Genomic DNA, 18,045 nt, shown 5'->3' on the forward strand with positions numbered 1-18,045 from the left:
GGCATTTCCTCCTTGTCGCTAGGCTGGCTTCCCAAAGTCCTCATGACAGTTGAAGACTGTCTTGTCCCTTTTCTCTCCCACCCTCCTGTATCTGCTGGAGAGCAGTCACTTTTAATCACAACTTTGCTCACATTCTCTCTGCCACCTTCCATCCCAGTTAAGAGTTGGCGGGTGAAGTTGCCACAAAACATCACATCAGCAGGTATAAATTTTACTCGACAATTCTGGAGTAAGAATTGCCACATTCCTTAAATTGTCTTTATATAATTTAGTCTGTTCTTCACCCCAATCCTATTCTGGTAGTATAGGCTGTCTGTCTTTTTAAAATCCCTCCCCTGTCTCTCCAGTTTACAGAAAGTTCCCCAGTACCTCACACTTCAGAATACCCTCTCAGCATCAAACAGCTTCCCCATACTGTGTTGGTGTCTTTGCCTCTCTCCTCCAATGTGCTGTGGATCTTCTCCCTGGATCTCAGCCCTCGTGGTTTTCTGGCAATGCCAGCATTAGGCAGGTAACACAGGAACCACTCAGCCAATAAACAAAGTCTTGGCTTCCTTTTTGGACAATGGAAGGGAAAATACCTATGGTGGCTGGAAAAAATAGCAAATTATATTTTCATATGTGATCTCCTAAGTAGCAGTCGTTCAATTAAGGTTTTTAAAGGTCCCCCCAAGTGTGCTAATGAGGCTAAAATAAGACATTCTGAATTCACATCCATTTTAGTTCTTAATTTTGACCAAGATCTGGTTTTCTTTCTGCTTTTATCTGGAAGAGAAGTAAAACCTTAAAAGGCCAGGGTCCCAGATTTCTATTTCTGAATCCTAGACCAGGGAGTCTAGTCAAATGGGTATAAAATTAGGTTAAAGAAAGTGAGTGAAGCCCATTGGGCTTGGGGGATGGTGGCAAGGGAAGAGGAGGTAGGGGAGGCCCTGAAACCTAGAGTACATGATTTCTGGGTGAGGGCTCCTTAGGGCCAGGCTGGCTGAACACAGGCCTCAAGAGAGGCCAGAGATCAGGACTGTATGTGACATCAGTTATCATTTATCCAGTTGTCTTTTAAAAACTGACGGTCAAAATGGCAGGGGGTGAAGGAAGCACATTAGTGGTGGTGGCAATGGGGAGGGGCAGGAACCACCAGATGGAGACCTTTAACTCTACTATGATCCCAGTCTTTGAATCGACTAGGTGCTGGTCCTAGCCTTGTAACCTTGCAATACTGCCCTGTTCCTCTGGCCAGAGGGCGAGACCCCCTACAAAGGGGTGAAAGTCAGCAGGAGTTGTCCCAAGGTGAACCCTGTATTCTTTCTTTCCTTGGGAGGTGCTGGTGCCCCCTGGTGGCATCAGGCCTCCCCTGCAGGTCACTTCTCTTAAGAGCCTATTTGTATAATTTTTTTTTTTCCTAGTAGAAGTCATGCGAGCGGTCTAAAGATCATACAGTAAGATATGAAAGCAATAGAATGAAGTTTCTATTTAAAAAAACAAAATTTTCTCCACTGTGTTTTGATTTGTGCCATGTCCTAGAAAAGAATTTTGGAAGGCAATTTTGAATAGGGGTTGGGGAGGCAGTGCTTTCTGAAGGGAGGGTCGCCATTCTTTACGTTTAGCCTTTTGTTTCCCAACCATCTCATGTTTTCCTGGAACTGGAGACAGGAAGCCAGTGGCCTCTGATACCCTTATTCTAAGCTGCTTGGATTATGCAGCTATTTTCACCCCAGCCACCCTGATCTGCAAGGTAGTAAGGAGGTCCTTAGGCCAGGTGGCAGCTAATCCTAGAGAAACCAGGAGGTGGGAGATGGGTGCCCTCCAGCGGGCACCTAGGAGGCAGGTTTCCTTGCTCATGATCGGGTTTCAGGCTGCATCCTTTTACTTTCTGAACTGTATCCTCTCATTGCATTAAAGCTGTGTGGGAGGTCATGACCCTCCCTGAAACGCAAATGTGTCTATCTGCTTCGTGTTGGGCTGCTTGGCAGATGCAGGCACAAGGAAGCAGGGGGGTGAGATGGGAGAGAAGCTGGTGCTTCAGCATGGTGCCTGGGAGCTGGGCCCAGCAACAGTCCTGATGGTGAAGGTCCAGCATGTCTGTGACCGGGTATATCTTGGGAGAGGGGGTACACAGCCTCGTCTAAACCCTCTCATGACACATCAGTGGGTGCCTTGAGGGGTTCTCAAGCAGCGGGAGATGTGAGAAGTTTGCATGGCAAAACAGTGGCCCTGGCTACAGGCCGGCATACAGAAATGGAGCAGAAGGCGGGTGGGGATTCAGGCACTGAGCCAGGACCTCAAGACAAGGGAGGGAGAGGGATGGTGCAGTTCATTGTACGAAAACAAAGGCTGTGTATGGTTGAAGAAGAAAAGGTTGTCTTGAGAGGAGCCAGGGCTTCACCCGGTGTTGGGTGGGCAAGCTGGAGGCCCAGGATGAATAGTGAGCAGAAGCAAGGAGCTACTCAGCAAGACCTCTGCTGTGGCCAGGCACAGAAACTGCCTCTGGAGGGTGCTGCCGCTGCCCCTGATAAGTTGGGGCATGGCCGTGCTGCCCTGCACACTTGACATCTGGCCATTGCTGCTACCCAGCTTCCCTGGGTCACTTGCTGCAGAAATTAAACAAAACAAAACATCCTGTGCAGGGGCCTCTGATTGGCCCAGGCAGGAACACATATCCAACAGAGGGCTGGAAAAGTGCACTTCCAGGGTATCTGGTTTCTTGGTGGAGGAATGGTTAGAGTGCATGTTGGCCAAGCATGAGATTAACTCATTCAATGTACACAGCCCCAAAGGTGCTAATATCTTGCCCACTGAATGGAAGAGGAAACTGAGGCACAGAGATATGAAGTAAGTTGCCCAGAGTCACACAACTGGCCTTCCCGCCTGGGCAGGCTCAAGCTGGAACCTGGGCTCTCAATCACCTCTCTGCTTCTGAGTGAGCCTGTTTCCCACAAGTTCATATGGAGCAATTCTCTGAACACCCAAGGTGGGTGCAAATGCTGGTGGCCTAAAGGAGGGCAAACAGCCACTGTGCTAGATGTGTGACTGCCAGTGAATAACCACTGATGTCTATGGCTCTGAGGCAGAGTCGACTCTGTGGAGATGGTAATAATGGATGTCCAGGTGGTGGGAAGCTTGGAAGAGAGATCTATGTATGTTACCCACCCCAAGAACTGCTCCACCCCTTCCCCTATTTAAGACCCACCAGGATCTTTTCCATTTGCGGACACCACAACACCTACAAGACACCTTAAACAAAATAAGCTATAGTAAATGTCAGTGGTGCAAATCAAGGAAATCCAAATGATGTAAAAGGAAAACTCATAAAAGATAAACAACTGCTAATGATCACTATGATAGTAACTCAGTTATAGAATTTATTTTATCTTATTATATTTTTGGAATAATGACTGCTGCATCCTAAAATAATGATAAATGCTAATCATAAGAATTTAAGAAAAAGAGAAAGTATAAAGAAGAAAGTTAAAATATCACCCCAAATACTACCATCTAGAAGAAACCATTGTTTTCTTTAGGTAATCATCAGATAGCTATATATATAATATATATGCATGTATATATATATGTGTGTGTGTGTGTGTGTGTGTGTGTGTGTGTGTGTATGGGAGAGAGAGAGAAGAGGGAGGAGAGAGACTCCTAGAGTGTAAGCATAGAAAGTGATCATACATTTGTCTGGATGGTAGCAGGTCTAATGAAGAAAAAGTTTAGATCACAGGATATGCGATACTACTAAAATTCAATCATGCCCTGAATCTTTCTTGAATTTAGCAGGAGGAAAAGGAGCTGGAGTAAAATCTTGCCTTCCATGGGGGCTTTCCAGGGCTGGTTTGAGGTCTTCTAGCAGAGAAAACCCCTAGGGATAGGTGGTGGCCCAGATTCCCAAGATCTCTGAGGCCTGGGAAGGGGACTGATGAAGTCCAAGCTGTTCCTAGTCCCCTGGGGAAGTCACTGTGGCAACCGCAGCCTGGACTCACCAGGGGACAAGGCAGAACTTCATCCTCAGCATGCAATCCTGGAGCCTGGGATTCTAGGCACAGGGATGGGGCACTGGGAGCTCCCTGTCCTCCTGGCCTCGCCCTACCATGACTTTGAGCAGGGCCTTGGAGGTCTCTCATTTTGGGGTCCCTGTGACTCTGGCAGAGCAGGGTTGCATGGTCCCAGGGCAACAGCTAGAGGTGTCTCATTTCCCTTGGCCACCCCTGGGCTCCAGGTCTCCTCCCAGGGCTGGCCCAGATCCAGGGGAGTTCTTGGGCTCTGCCTGCCTCAAACTTCTCACCCTGTTAGGAGTCAGCTTGGTTGTCAGAGCTGGCACAGTGACAGGCTGCACTTGGACGAGCTGGGCAGGTCCCCAGACTGCCACCCAGGGCCACTCTCCCCTCTGACAGCAATGCTGCATGGTGGGAAGCTTCGTAGCATCAGAGCTCACTTTCGGGTCCTTGGCAGAGGCAGGAGAAGCGGTCGTGGGAGGAACGTGAAGGAAAGATAGACTTACCATGTAGAATTGGATTGGGAGGGTTTGGGGCAGAGAGGAGAGGATTACTAAGCGAACCTGAACTTGTCTTTGTGTGTCTGAGAGCAGCTACCTGGAGGAACACGTAGTTTTTCAGCTTGACGGGCATGTGTGTTCATTGTGTATCCACTGCCTGGGCCAGGTGGCATGTCAGATGGCAGCAGTAGGAGACGAGATGAGCAGGACACTCCTGTCCCTGAGTGCAACATAGCATGATGGGGACAGACATGGTCCCAGGGCAGAGTGAGAGGGGTGCTCTAATGGGGAAGATGCAGGTGCGGGGAGGACAGAATGGGGACAATGTGGGGAGGGAGTGGGGGCTCTTGACCTCTGGGCCTGCACTGTCCCACATGGGAGCCGACAGCTGCAGGTGGCTGCTGTGAGCCAATGTGACACGTGCTGATGGAAACATACTGCAAGCGTGGGCCACATACTGGATCTCAAAGACCTGGTGCAAAAGCGTCTCAATTCATAAAAATTTTTATATAGAGTATACATTGAAATGATATTACTGTGAATATAGTGAGTTAAAGTACACCATTCAAATTAATTTTACCTGTTTCTTTATACTTTTCTTAAACGTGTCTACCAGAAAATGTGCATGTGCCTAGCATCTGTGGCTCCCATCATGATGCGATTGGACTGAGATGCTCTAGTTGACAGCATGTGGACCAGGGGTTGGTGATTAAGAAGCATGGGTGGGGATAGATTTGGACTTCACTTCCCTGGAGGGGATTGACTTTGAAGGGGATGAGCTTCCTGTCCCTAGGTGTCCCAACAGAAAAGATGCTGGCAGTTGGGAAGAGACCAAATGTTTGAGCTCCAAGGGTAGCTGCGGTTCTAAGCCTAACCGGAGTGAAGCAGACCCCTTTTCTGCCCATTGGGGGCCTCAGTCAGGACCTCATGCCTGACTGCCCCTTGGTTCCGGCCCAGAGATCCTGCCCTTCCCTGGTTCTGCCTATGGTGGCCCTTGCGGCGGCCATGCAGGCGTGGGCTGCGCCTCGCCCTTAGTGAAGTGTGCTGGAGCATCTCCTTGGCTCTGGTAAGGGCGGCATCTGCAGGAACAGCCACGTCAGGTACCACGCCCACCCCTTCCCATGAACTGCCGTCTGCAGCCCCCACTGAGCGGGCGGTGGGGATGGTGATGTACAGGTCAGTGTCGTCCACGTGGTAGGTTTGCGGTGGCTGGCAGCCTCCACTGGTCACCTCCCCGATGACCAGTGCTCGGCCCAGCCTCTTCATGATGTAGGTGAATTCCTCTGCGGCGCCAGCAGTCAAACTGCTGGTCAGAATGACCATACTCTTCTTGGAGCCATAGCGTTCACCTGCAAGATACAAGACCCTTCAAAATAGGGAGTCAAATCCACACGCTGGGTACTTGTCTTCTCCAGACTGCCTAGACTCAGAGAGAGGAGGGTTGGTTCTGTATCCGCATGTCTGCGTGCAATTCACTCCACCTTTCTGAGCCCCAGTTTCTGCATCTATAAAATGAGGATAAGGATGTGTGCCTGATCCTGAGCATGCAAGTGCTTGAGAGATTTTTTCACCAAGTGATGGGAAAAGGCTTGACTGACTTACCTGAGAGAATGGCTAACAAGATCAGACTCTCTTTTCACTCTGGACCCCAAGAAGAGCCAAGTTTGTGATTTAATGATGAGAACCTCTAGGACAGTGATGTCCAATAGGAATGCAACATGAGCCTAAATGCAAGCCACTGATGTCATTTCAAGTTTTCTAGAAACCACATTAAACAAGTAAAAGGAAATTGATAAATGAATTTTAATACTGTTTTATCTAATGCCATAAATCCAAAATATGCTCCTCTCAAAATTTTTCAACAGTAAAATTATGGAGATATTTTACATCCTTTTTTTCATAAAAAGTCTTCAAAATCTCATGTGCACTTGACACTTTACACATTCCAATCCATGCATGGCATGTGGCTCCCATATTGGACATGGCAATTCCTGGGCTCCACGGTCTGCAGATCTGGTTTTAACTTCCAGTCTTGAATATATATTTAAATTGAGAATTCATCTGGTCCTGATTTTTATTTATATTTTGTAATATTATTGAATGTATATCTTGGAAGATTGCCCCCAAATGCTTGTGTGATAAGAAAATGCACAAATGAAAATTGCAGAATGCTTTTCTGATTAGATACACAACCTCTGTTGGTTTCCCAGCCCCTTCCTGTCATATGGGCATCCAGGTTCCCTGGTTTTGCAAGCTAAGCAAGGGAGACAGAGCCAGGCTATCCCCTGGGATGTGAGTGGGAGACCCGTGGTTCTGTAAAGCATAGGGCCTGTACTGCCTCCTCCAGCCTCTGCTCTGGGCCCAGGGCAGGTAACAGAAGGTTCATTAGAGTTATGAACTTTCTTTAGGCAGATGTGCTGGGCAGCTGCTGAGAGTTCAGATAATGTGGAAAACCACTGGAAACCCATTGGGATTTGGTTATGGGCAGGGGATCCTTCTGGCTCTACATTTGTCTTGCAGACTGATGTTTGCCATGGCAAGAATGGCAGGCATTTTGGTTTTAGACAAACCAGTGTTCAAATTTTGGACCTATCATTAGCCAAATGACCTTAGTCAAGATATTTGACTTAGAACTCATTTTTCTCATCTAGAAAATGGGTGTAATGGTAAATGTTTTGCAGGGATTGAACGTCTCATGTACAGAGTACATGCCATAGGACAGGGGTTTTATATTCTAGCTACAATTACTTTTACCTGAACCCAAACTGTCTTTCCTTGATTTCTCAGGAGCTACTAGAATAATAGGAAGGAAAGCCTTCTGCACGCACCTTCAAGCTGAGTAAGGGTCCAGAGCTCACTGACAGAGTCATTGGGCCGGTTGTAGATTTTGTCCAGCAGAATAGGTGGGCCTTCATCAAAAAAGTAGGAGCACAGGGCAGAGATGGAGGAGGTGGGGCCACCAATGTTGAACCTGAAGGAAGGGAAAAGTTGCCCACTAAGGGGTGGAACCCACAGGGTAGCCCTCGATGCCCCCAGGGGGCCCAAATCCTTGCCCTGTGGAGGGTTCTTAATTCCAGGCAGCCTAAGTATGGTACCCTTTCCTTATCTTACAGAATTCTTTGGCATTTCCCAGAGTACAAGATTTTTGAGGAGAAGAGACTTTGTGGTCAAATTCATTAAAAAAAATACTATATAACAGACCCATTCTTTCTGTTCATATATTAATACATTATGTGATACATATTGTATGCTATATTAAAGGCTCTGACAAGTCCTGCAGCTTGGAACCTGTTGATAAATTTCCCCAGCTTACTGACCATGGACTGCTCCCCTGAACTCATGCTGCCTGTGACTGAAGCACATTTTGAGAACACTATCTTCCCAGTTTCATGATTGCTAATTTCACATTACCCACTAGGCATCTTAGTTGAGATGTCTTAAAATGGCACTTGACGTGGTGGAGTCTATCCTTGATTGGTGGAGTGTTCAGAGCTGTGGGACTGCACTGGGGGTAAGGGAGCCTGTGATCATTCCAGGCTATTTGTATATGTCACATTATGTGACTTCTCTGGCCCCTGTCTCCTTGTCTGTGAAAGAAGGAATCCAACAAGGAATGCTAACTACTGGGTTGGCAGTGTATTAGTAGTCTCTTCTGGTTGATGGTGTAAGATGGCCTGGATGGGCTCAGGGCCCATGACTTCAGCATCTGAACCTCCAAACTGTGGTTTGGAAGGATCTTTAAGCAAAGCACACCTGTGGGCTGGGTCTCCTCTGTAAAAAAAAAAAAAAATGTGGATTATACTGTTAAGCTGGTGAAAGACAGGAGGCCTGGTGTGCTGCAGTCTATGGGGTGGCAAAGAGTCAGATACAACTGAGTGACTGAACAACAAATACAGTTAAGCAGAAAGAGATTTAGCATGAGGGTCATTTGGATGTTCAATAGAGCGTCTGAAGAATAAAGTCATTAGAGATGCCACAAGAGTCCCCAAGTTTGAGTTCTGGACATACCCAAACCCAAGCCCTGGGAGATGGGTTCATCTTCCAGGGAGGGGAACCCACCTCTGTGATCCAGCGCCACCTAGTGACAATTAAGAATCACAAGAGTATTGCAAGTCAGCAACCACAGTTCTCTCTTAGTCAATCCAGCAGCTGGGGATGGGGGCAGTGTCCATTTCCCCAGGGAGCAGGCTCCCCTCCTCCCAGTGCCCGTGGAAGGTGCCCAGGGCAAGTCCAGTGATGGTCCTGGGAGTGAGGAGAGGGCTGGCCACTACACAAGGGCATTCTTCTACCCATTACCCTCCTAACTCCCCTCCCCCGGCTCTAGGAAGGAAACCCACCTTGTATGAGACATACCTTCACAGAAGCAGATGGGAGGTCTAGCTGAAAGCATCCCCTCAGCAATCATTTTGTGATGTAAAGAGTCCTTTTTGCAACAATAGTGGCTGAACTGTAAAATTCTGACTGGGCCATTGGCTTTACGATTCTCATGACCAGGCTTGTCCTGTGCTGATTTTGTAAGATACGAGGCACAAGCATAGGTGGAGGCCTAGCTCTCCCAAACATGGCTGATCATCCGAGTCACTTGGATGCTGCTTGTCAAATAAACTAGTCACTGGGTCTCACCCCTGGGGCTTTGGATTCGCAGGGATTTGGATTCAGAAGGACCCTGGAATCAGTGTTTTTAAGGTCACCCTTTCCCTCTCTCCTCACTTAATCCTATGACTAGGGACATTTGGGGACCACCGAACTAGCCCAGTGCTTCTCAGCCTGGAATGCACATTGAGGCCATCTGAGCTTAAGAAACTACCAGTAGTGGGGCCCCATCTGGGCAATTAAACCAGAACCCCAGGCTAGCTAGCCAGAGCCCTGCCAGCCAGGTATTATCCCTTGGTCCTATCCTATGTCCCAGAGTCCTTTCTTCCCTACCAGGCTCATGGCTTTGACGGTCTGCAGCAGCTGCCCAGGCCTACTGACCTCATGTCGACAATCAGAGCATCCGTGTGTACAATCTTCTTCCAGACGTGTTCCACCAGCAGCTCGGAGACCTGGGTGAGCAGCTCACAGTCCGCAAACATGTCAAACCTCAGGTAACCAACATTGTCCTCCAGCACATTAGTGTGGAAGGAGAACTTGATCAGGTCTTCAAAGGCTTCAGGGGAAGGGATCTGAAAGAGTGGGAGGTCAGCTCCATGTCAGGAAAGGAGAGGTTTGAAAGCTCACTTTATTTTTAAGGGTTTGATTACTTCTTATTTCTTTATTTCATTACTGATCATGGTGCTTAAATGGACAACCACCTCTGCTAAAGAAGAAAGTCCAGGTCCAGCTCTTCCATAGCTATGGTTCCCTGTTCTGCCAAGCTCTGCCCAGCATCTATTCCTTGTCACTTCTGCCAGACACAGTGAAAGCTCAGATTTGTAAGTGGGTGCCACGGAGTTCCTTTACATCATGAGAAATATTGATGGCATTGGAAGGGAGCTAACATTTTGTAAGGAAGTAGTAGGTGCCAGGGCCTTTCCTGATGGTACTTGGAAAGTTAAATGGGTAGCGGGCCTGGGATGTGAATCCCATGTGTGATCAGCAGCTTCCTTACAGGGAATGCTCATGGGTACCAACTCCTCAACCTGGCATCTGAGTTGAGAGGCCCAGGCATAGTCTCCACTCTGACTCCCCTGAGCTCCCCAGATACTTTTTGTCTCTGAGTTCATCATCCTTTCCCTCCCTGAGGCAGGGAGAGAAGACATGAACTACAGGGCTCTTGAGTCTTTACCAGGGATCTGGACCTGGGCTGAGCACATTGTAGAAGTTATTGTAGAGAAGACACTATTATCCTCATCTTTTAAATGAAAAAAAAAAAAAAAAAAAAAAACCCGAAGCACAGAGTGATTAAGTAACTTGCTCAGGATCACACAGCCAGTAAGTGGTAGAGCCAGGATCTGAATCCATACAAGGTGACTCCATCCCAGGAACACCCCTGCTGACTTCAGGATGCCTGCCTTCCAGACCCTAAGCTGACCTCAGTCACAAGTTCTTTGGCTACAGGCCACTCTCCTGTCTACTCCTCCCTTTGTCTACTACCTCCCTTTTGGTAAAATGAGATAACAGTCTGGTAGTAGATGCTCTCGGTGCCCTCAGCCCTCTGATTTCAGCCACAGCTGACGGGGCCCTCCGTCTGGAAAACCCTTGTCTTTTTCTACTTCAGGATCTTCTCCAAGCTGCTCCAGAGCCTGAGCGAGTTCGTGTTTGGGGGTGACTTTCAGCTAACAGAGGACGGAACTACTGAGTCCCATCTGCAGAGGGAGAGCTCCAGGGGGCACTCCTCACACCTGTCAGGGTGCTGTTGGAATCTTCAGAAACAACAGCCTCAATAATGGACTCACCCTTTCCATCCAATTCACCCTGCTCCCTCACTCCAGCTTCAGCAAACATCTCCCACATCAACTGCCTGCACACAAGTCCCTGTCTCAGGTCCTGCCTTCAAAGGAACCAGGACAAATGCTCCCTGCTTAAGTGTTGTGGCCATGCAGTGAAAAAGTAGATGATAAACCCCGTGGAGAGGTGTTGTAAAGCTGTTTTGATGGAGCTCTTTGCTGACAGGAGAGGTTGCTGAGTCCTGCGGTGTACTTTGGCCCCTGATCTGCAGAATTTTTCTCTCATCCACCCTGCAGCAAACCTTCTTAACCTTGATTTACTCAGATCTGCAATGCTGACTTCAAATATTTTGACCACACAGCTTCACTCAGAATTTCCCATCCTGTTGGCCCTTGTATCTAGGTGCACACTCACCCAGCATGACACCTTTGGGAGACAGTACTTGGCATTGGGGGAGGGGAGAAGGTAGTCAGTGCCCCACCAAGGCAGCCTCACCTCGGGAGTCTAGGCTGGGCGCCAGCACTCCTGGGCCTGTCCCTAGGCTCCATGTTCTAGCTGCAAGGCAAATGTGAGCCCAGGACCACTGCCTGATTCCCTGTCTCCACCCCCTGACTCATTCACAAAAACTGCAATTCCCACAAGGCAGACAAGTGATGTGGATGGACACAAACCCCACATTTCTAGGAGAGGAACTCATGGGGACCTCATGTGACTTAGCAACCTCTTTCTCTAACACCAACAAAGAGAAGTTCTGCAAACTCTTGCCTTCTACCCAGACAAGAGTGAAGCTCCTTCTGTACTAGCGTTTTTCAACCTGAGCTTCTGTGGGTACCCATGTTCTACAGAGGTGCTCAGGGACCTCATGGGCATGAGGAGAGGAGGACAGGGTTAGAGAGAGGAAGAGATTTGACTGGTGAAAACTTTAACATGAAAACAAGTCTGGAAGCCATTGCCTTGAACCCTGCACAGAGCCCTGGATGTGTGGACAGTTGATTGACGTCCTCGTGGGACCACGTGGGACCAACACTCCCTTGTGACTCACCTGCATGGGTACAATTCCGGGAATGCGGTCTTTGGCATCCTCAGGGATATGGGCTGTCTTCAGGTGTGGGTCCCCGGACAGCACCTGCAGGTCAGCCTGCAGCATCTCGGCGAGGGAGGCTTCTGAGGTCACCCTGGCATAGCGGCTCTGCAGCCCACTCAGCTTGGCTGCCATCTTGACTCCCAGCTCAGGGGAGGCATAGTTATCTGCTACGAGCTTCCCAGCAGTCTGCAGCACAGTGGGCACCTTGGCACGCAGGGTCACTATGTCCCGGGCTGTGGAGAGGGCCACGCTCATGGGCACAGTGATGTCCGGCTCCACCCCGGCCAGATCCCAGGCCTCGCCGGTGCTGGCACTCATGGCCATCTGCGTGGGCATGGAGGCATATAAGGGGCTGCTGCCCACCTGGTAGATGCCCACAGAGAGTGCCCCTCCGGCCGTGGGCTCCCCGATGATGGTGGCTCGCTGCAGATCCTGCATGGTGTGAGCGAAAGCCTCAGCTGCTGAGCCGCTGGTGTGGCTCACCAGAACGTAGAGGTCCTTGTGGGAGCCGTAGCGCTGGCCTGTAACGTGGGGCTGGGTCCACACCTCTGTGACCCTTGACGTGGCCCTGTCAAAGACAGAGTAGAGATGCTGGCGGGGCTCTGCCTCGAAGAAGTAGGAACAGAGCAGCGGCACCGCTGTGGAGTAGCTGCCGGGGTTGTAGCGCAGGTCGACCACCAGCGAGTCCGTGTCTACCAGCTTCTGCCACACCAGCTGCACCAGCTGTGGGCCGATGGCCTTCACCGTCTCCAGCTCAGCCATGGCGTCGAAACGCAGGTAGCCCAGCTGGCCAGGCAGCACCTCAGTCTTGAACAGGGCCTCGATGAGATAGGAGAGCTCCTCCGGGGAGGGGACAACGGGGGGTGGTGGGGGCACCTCCTCAGCCACCATTTCACCGGGGCTGTGGAACACCAGCAGACGGTGGTCCCCAGACATCTCCTGCAGGTCGGCCGTAAGCTGGGAAGCCAGCGACTCCAGGTCCACTGCTGTGCGGTAGGCCCCCTGGGCCAGCTTGGCTCGCAGCAGGGCACCCATCTGCCCCACGACCTCTGGTCGAGCGTAGTGGGCCTCCAGCAGGTGCCCCGTGCCCTCCACCAACTCCCCCAAGTTTCGATGGAACTCCAGCACCTCCCAGGCTTTGTCTAGGGCTTCCTCGGCCAGCACGATGGCATCGGGGACCACACCACCCCCCAGCCAGCACTCGCCGTGGTTGTCGATGAAGGTGAGCACAGGCACCGTGAGCGCCAGGCCGCCCTCGGGCGTCTCCAGCAGGGATACTGTGTGCGTGTGCAGCAGGCTGCCCGCGGTGATCTCGCCCACCAGCGTGGCCCAGCCCAGTGACTGCATGAGGAAGGCCAGCTCCTCGGCCGCGGTGGCAGTGCGGTGGCTAGTGAGCAGGTACACCCCGCGCTGAGTGCCGTACGGCCGGCCCAGCAGCTCCGTCTGGCTGAAGTGCTCCTGTGTGACGTTGGTGCGCCGGTCGTAGGTGGTGAAGAGGCGCACGGGGCTGGCGTCAGGGTTCTGGAAGTAGGAGAGCAGCAGGGGCACAGAGGAGGATGGCCCCCCGGGGTTCTGCCGCAGGTCCATGATGAGGTGCTCCGTGTCCTGCAGGGGCTCCCACACCTGGTGGAGGATGTACGGGCCCAGCACCTCCAGGACAGAGGCATCGGCAAAACTGTCGAAGCGCAAGTAGCCCACATTGCCCGGCAGCACGGACACCTGGAACACGGAGTCCACCAGAGCCCGCCGGACAGCCTCGTCCTCGGGCACTTCGGGGACTGTCTCTGGAGGTTCTTCAGCTTCCTCCTCGGGCCCAGAAGAGGCTTCTTTGGATCTGACCACCTGCACCTGGAGCCTGGGGTCCTCAGACACAGCCTGCAGGCCAGCGTTGAGCTTAGTGACCAGATCCTCCTCGGAGACCACGGAGGACAGGTCCATGTTGGCCAGGTGGTGCAGCAGGGCGGGCACACGGTCCACCAGCGTGTAGTATTCGCGCAGGGCCTCCTGAAGACGTTGAATGACTCCTGGCAGGGCACGGCGCAGCATGAGAATGGCCAGGGCTTTCTCCAGGGCCTGCTCAGCTGGGGTCCCCACACAAGGCAGCACCCCGCTGCCCTCCCACGTCTGGCTGCCCTCACCCAGGGGCCCCAGGGATCTGGACACAGGCACGGTGAGAAAGAAGTCGGACTGGCCTATCCTCAGCTTCTGGAGGTCCAGAGCCCCCCCAACAGTCCGCTCGCCCACCACGATGGCCCTGCGCATCTGTTTGAGGATGTAAGCGATGTCCTCAGCCACGCCCCCCGTGCGGCTGCTGGTGAGGACCACCACATCCTTGTCGGCACTGTACGTCTCTCCAAGGGCTTCAGGCAGGGTCCAGATCTCAGTGGTCGTATTGGAGGGGCGGTCATAGATGGTGTCCACATGCAAGATTGTGTTCCCTGGGTGCAGGTAGGAGATGACATAGGGGATGCCAGAGATGTGTCCTCTGGTGCAGTGCCGGAGGTCCAGCACCAAGGCGGAGGTGTTCATGAGCTTCCTCCAGACGTTGGCCACCAGGAAGCTCCTCAGCTTGCTCATCACTTCCTGGCCTGGGATGTCGTCCACCCGCAGGTAGCCCACATTGCCTTCCAGAACCTCATGGCGGAGGCCATCCTGCAGCCCTGCGATGATTTCCTCTAGTGTGAGGTTCATGAATGCTGGAGCTCGTGGGGGGACCTCGAGAGTGCTGGGCTCATAGGAGATGACCAGGCGAGGGTCATTCAAGGAGCTCTGCACCCCAGCTGTCAACACATGGGCCAGAGTCTGAGGGTCTGAGATAGACAGAATCTCATGACTTTTGATGGCCTGCTCGATGGCTTCCTGCATCCCCATCAGGTTCTCTGGGAAGCAGTAGTTATCCAAGAGGACCTGGGCCATGTCCAGCACCAGGCTTGGCTGGAAGAGGTGTGCGGGACCAGTCAGGCTGCAGAGCAGCATGGGCAAGAGCAGGGCCCATTTTCTCACCATGGGGATCCAGAGGGAGGGCTGGCTCCTGCACAAAAGCTCTCTTGACACCGTGCGCAAGGCAATAGCACTACCCTGTGTAGCTGCCTTTCTCCCTCGTCCTTCTCAGCTGGCGGACAGAAGGTCTGGGGCTAAACGTAGGGGTTGGGGTGTAGCTTCCAGCCCCAGTAAGCCTTTAATCCTGTTTAATTCAAGCTCATCAGCCCTGGGGACTGGGGAGAAGGGGCGGAAGTGGTTTGACCCAGAAGGTATGTGGGGGTCTCATCTGGCTGCACCACGTCTGGTAGAATAACAAGAATAACTTCCATTTGACTTCCTGCCACATGCCAGGCACTGTGCTCCATACTTTATATGCAGATGGTTTTCATCCTGCAGAGGAGAGTTATTAACGTGCAAGTAAATAGTGTTTCCCCTCTACACTGGATGACCCATACCACTGGAATCAGGGAGAACTCACTGGAGATCTGGTTCTGCCACCCCCTACTCTGTGGCGTTAGGGAAGTGTCTTACTTATTGTAGAGACTAAGAGAAAATATGTGTAAGGTGCTTAGCATCAGGCAAGAAGGAAGCACTAAATTACTGATAAGGTTTCCGTATTCGATTGTCTATTTTGTAGCTGAATAAACAGAGTTCAATAACTACCAGAAGCCCACCGTCCTAGGTGTGAGGGGGATGTGAGAGCAGCCAGAAGAAACCAGTGGGGCCGTAGTCACTCAGATCCTGCCGAGGTTGAGTCTCAGCTTCCCTCTACCTCACAGCTTGAAGTTATTTCCTTGCAAAGGGAACTGAAATGGTGCCCTGTGACAGCTTTCATGTGACAGGAATGAAATGTCTGCACTTCATCACGGGGCATGGGGAATGGGATTGGTGATTCCAGGGCAGGAGAAGTTAGCTCTGAGATATAACAAATATCCATTCTCCTGACTAAAGACTCCCCTCCTGGTTGAGGGCCCAGCCCACAACCCTCTGCTTGCAAGAATTGAGTTGGAGGACTTGGGTCTCTGAGGTCGAGGCCCCACAGGTATCCAAATCATTGGTCCCCAGTAAACATCTGGACTTCTCTCCTTTGCATAGAAGTGACATGGGTCCATCTTATGACTGATTTATCACAGATTTCCAAGAATACCTACTACAGAGCCTAGACCCTAGGACCCCTGCTTTGTCTCCCCATCCCTCTGGGCGTGGGCATTTCCTTCATTTAACAGTCTGGATGATTATGGCTCAGAGTGTGGTCCACACAGCCAAGGAGAGTTGCCAGGTTCTACTCTCTTCTCTTAGCCCTGTTACCGCCAGTATACCCTCCTGGGACCAGGTATGTATGAGTTTCAGGCAGGCACGTATGTGCTTCAGCAGGCAGCTGGAGGAGGTGGTCTTGGGGCTGGGGGCCCTTCACAGCACACTTGAAAGCCACAATCCGCTCTCTGGAAATCATTATCTGAGGATGTTTACCAAGTGGTTGATGAAGGCCAAAGAGGTCAATTAGCTAAACAAACATATTCTTAGCTCATGAGGATTTGTTTAATGCCCAAGTGACATATGGTCACATCACTCCACCATTTGCAGCCAATCAAGTGAGACTGATTTATTATAATAATAAGGCCTCCTTAGTCCCCACTGGGAAGGCTGCGCCCTCTGCTCCACCTCCACTTGGGGAATCACAACTCAGCCTCATCCTCTGAGGACACTTTTCTATCATTGCTTGAGCCCAAGCAGAGCCTCTGGACTAGGAAAGGAGCAGACGATGAGCAGAGATAAGAACCTCTTCGGAGAAAATATTTCCCCTGAATTCTTATTAAAATGAAGTCTTGGAATGGGATGCCTGGAGCTGGTGCCGGGCTTTGATTTGTGCAGATGGCCCAGAGTCTCAGGGAGGATGTAGAAACAGGACAGGGTCTGTGGCAAGTCCCTGAAGTGCTGAGTTAGTACCTGCGAGGGGACGTGATGTGTCTTCCTGTGGATGTGGCCTGAAGCCGGTGGGACAATTCTGTCCCCAGAATTCCCCAAACTCTCCAGGAGGAAGGGATGCCCGGGCCCCCAGATAAGGGGGATACAAGCAGGTGGTAGTGGGCTAAGGTGGGCATGTGGGAGCCAGGAGGATCTGCCCATCCAGCCCCGCCCAGCTTTTGGCCCAGGGGCTACAGAGGGTCCTGGGGGTGATCTCCGGGGCTGTGTTTGGAACTGGGATACAGCACCCCTGTGAGCAGAAGGGTCAGGAGTTATCCCCAAACCCTATGGCTTGCTAAAGTATAGACCCTGATTAGGTGACCTGACTGGTTTTTGCCCTAGCTTCCTCAAAAGGGAAGTAAGAGACTCACAGAATTGTGGTGACAGTGTCAGCACGTGTAACACAGAAGTCAAGCGGGCTGTTCTTTGTCTTATTATTGATCAAGCAAGAATTATTTTGGCGATACTAAATGTCTTTGCCTGATGTATGTGTTGCAAATTTTTCTCCTAGTCTGTGGCTTGCCTTTTCATGACCTTAAGAGTGTCTTTTGAAGATTAAAAGTACCTATTTTTGATAGATTCCAATTTATCAATTTTTTCTTTTATGATTCCTACCCTTGGTGCCATATTTAAGAAATCCTTGCTTATTCCAAGGTCACCAGTTTTTCTTCAGTATTTTCTAGAAGTTTTTACATTTATAATCCTTCTTGAATCAATTTTTTGGTAGAGTATGTTAATTTTATTGTATGAGGAAGGGGTCAAGATTTATTTTTTTCCATGATGATATCCAGTTGATCCAATACTAGCTGTTGAAAAATCTTTCCTGTTCCATTGAATTCCCTTGGCATTAGGTCATAAAGTGATTAACCACATATGTGTGGGTCTATTTTTCTCTCTGTTTTGCTGCATTCATTTGTTTGCCTTTTTTTTTACCAGTGCCACACTGTCTTGGTTGCTATAGTTTACTATATGCCTTGAAATCATGTAGTGTAAACCCTGTAACTTTGTTATTGTTCATCAAAATTATTTTGGTTATTCTAGTTCCATTGATTACCCATATAAATTTTAGATTCTGATAATTTTTTTTTAAGAGTCAGACAATTGATTTGAATTGAATTGAAGCTATAAATCACTAGGGGGAACAACGGACATCTTA

The 18,045-nt window shown here is 50.5% G+C and overlaps 1 protein-coding gene across 1 annotated transcript; it reads right to left on the bottom strand.

Moving 5' to 3' along the window:
- Positions 1-5,359: 5,359 nt before the first annotated feature.
- RBP3 (retinol binding protein 3) lies at positions 5,360-14,948 on the bottom strand. Its single transcript, XM_043924788.1, has 4 exons — positions 11,901-14,948; positions 9,464-9,654; positions 7,318-7,460; positions 5,360-5,838 (listed from the first exon to the last, which is right to left on the bottom strand). Exons 1-4 carry the CDS (start codon positions 14,946-14,948, stop codon positions 5,360-5,362), a joined length of 3,861 nt encoding a protein of 1,286 aa, XP_043780723.1.
- Positions 14,949-18,045: the final 3,097 nt, after the last annotated feature.

Source organism: Cervus elaphus, chromosome 15 (assembly GCF_910594005.1).
Source record: "Cervus elaphus chromosome 15, mCerEla1.1, whole genome shotgun sequence".
Lineage (NCBI taxonomy): Eukaryota > Metazoa > Chordata > Mammalia > Artiodactyla > Cervidae > Cervus > Cervus elaphus.

Bases quoted from the DNA above. Each gene is read 5' to 3' on its own strand.
- RBP3 (XM_043924788.1), bottom strand. From the start codon at position 14,948: ATGGTGAGAAAATGGGCCCTGCTCTTGCCCATGCTGCTCTGCAGCCTG. The intron at 7,461-9,463 runs GTCAGTAGGCCT...CCCTTCCTTCAG, and splicing joins GCTCTGATTGTCGACATGAG to GTTCAACATTGGTGGCCCCA. The intron at 5,839-7,317 runs GTGCGTGCAGAA...TGTATCTTGCAG, and splicing joins GACCCTTACTCAGCTTGAAG to GTGAACGCTATGGCTCCAAG.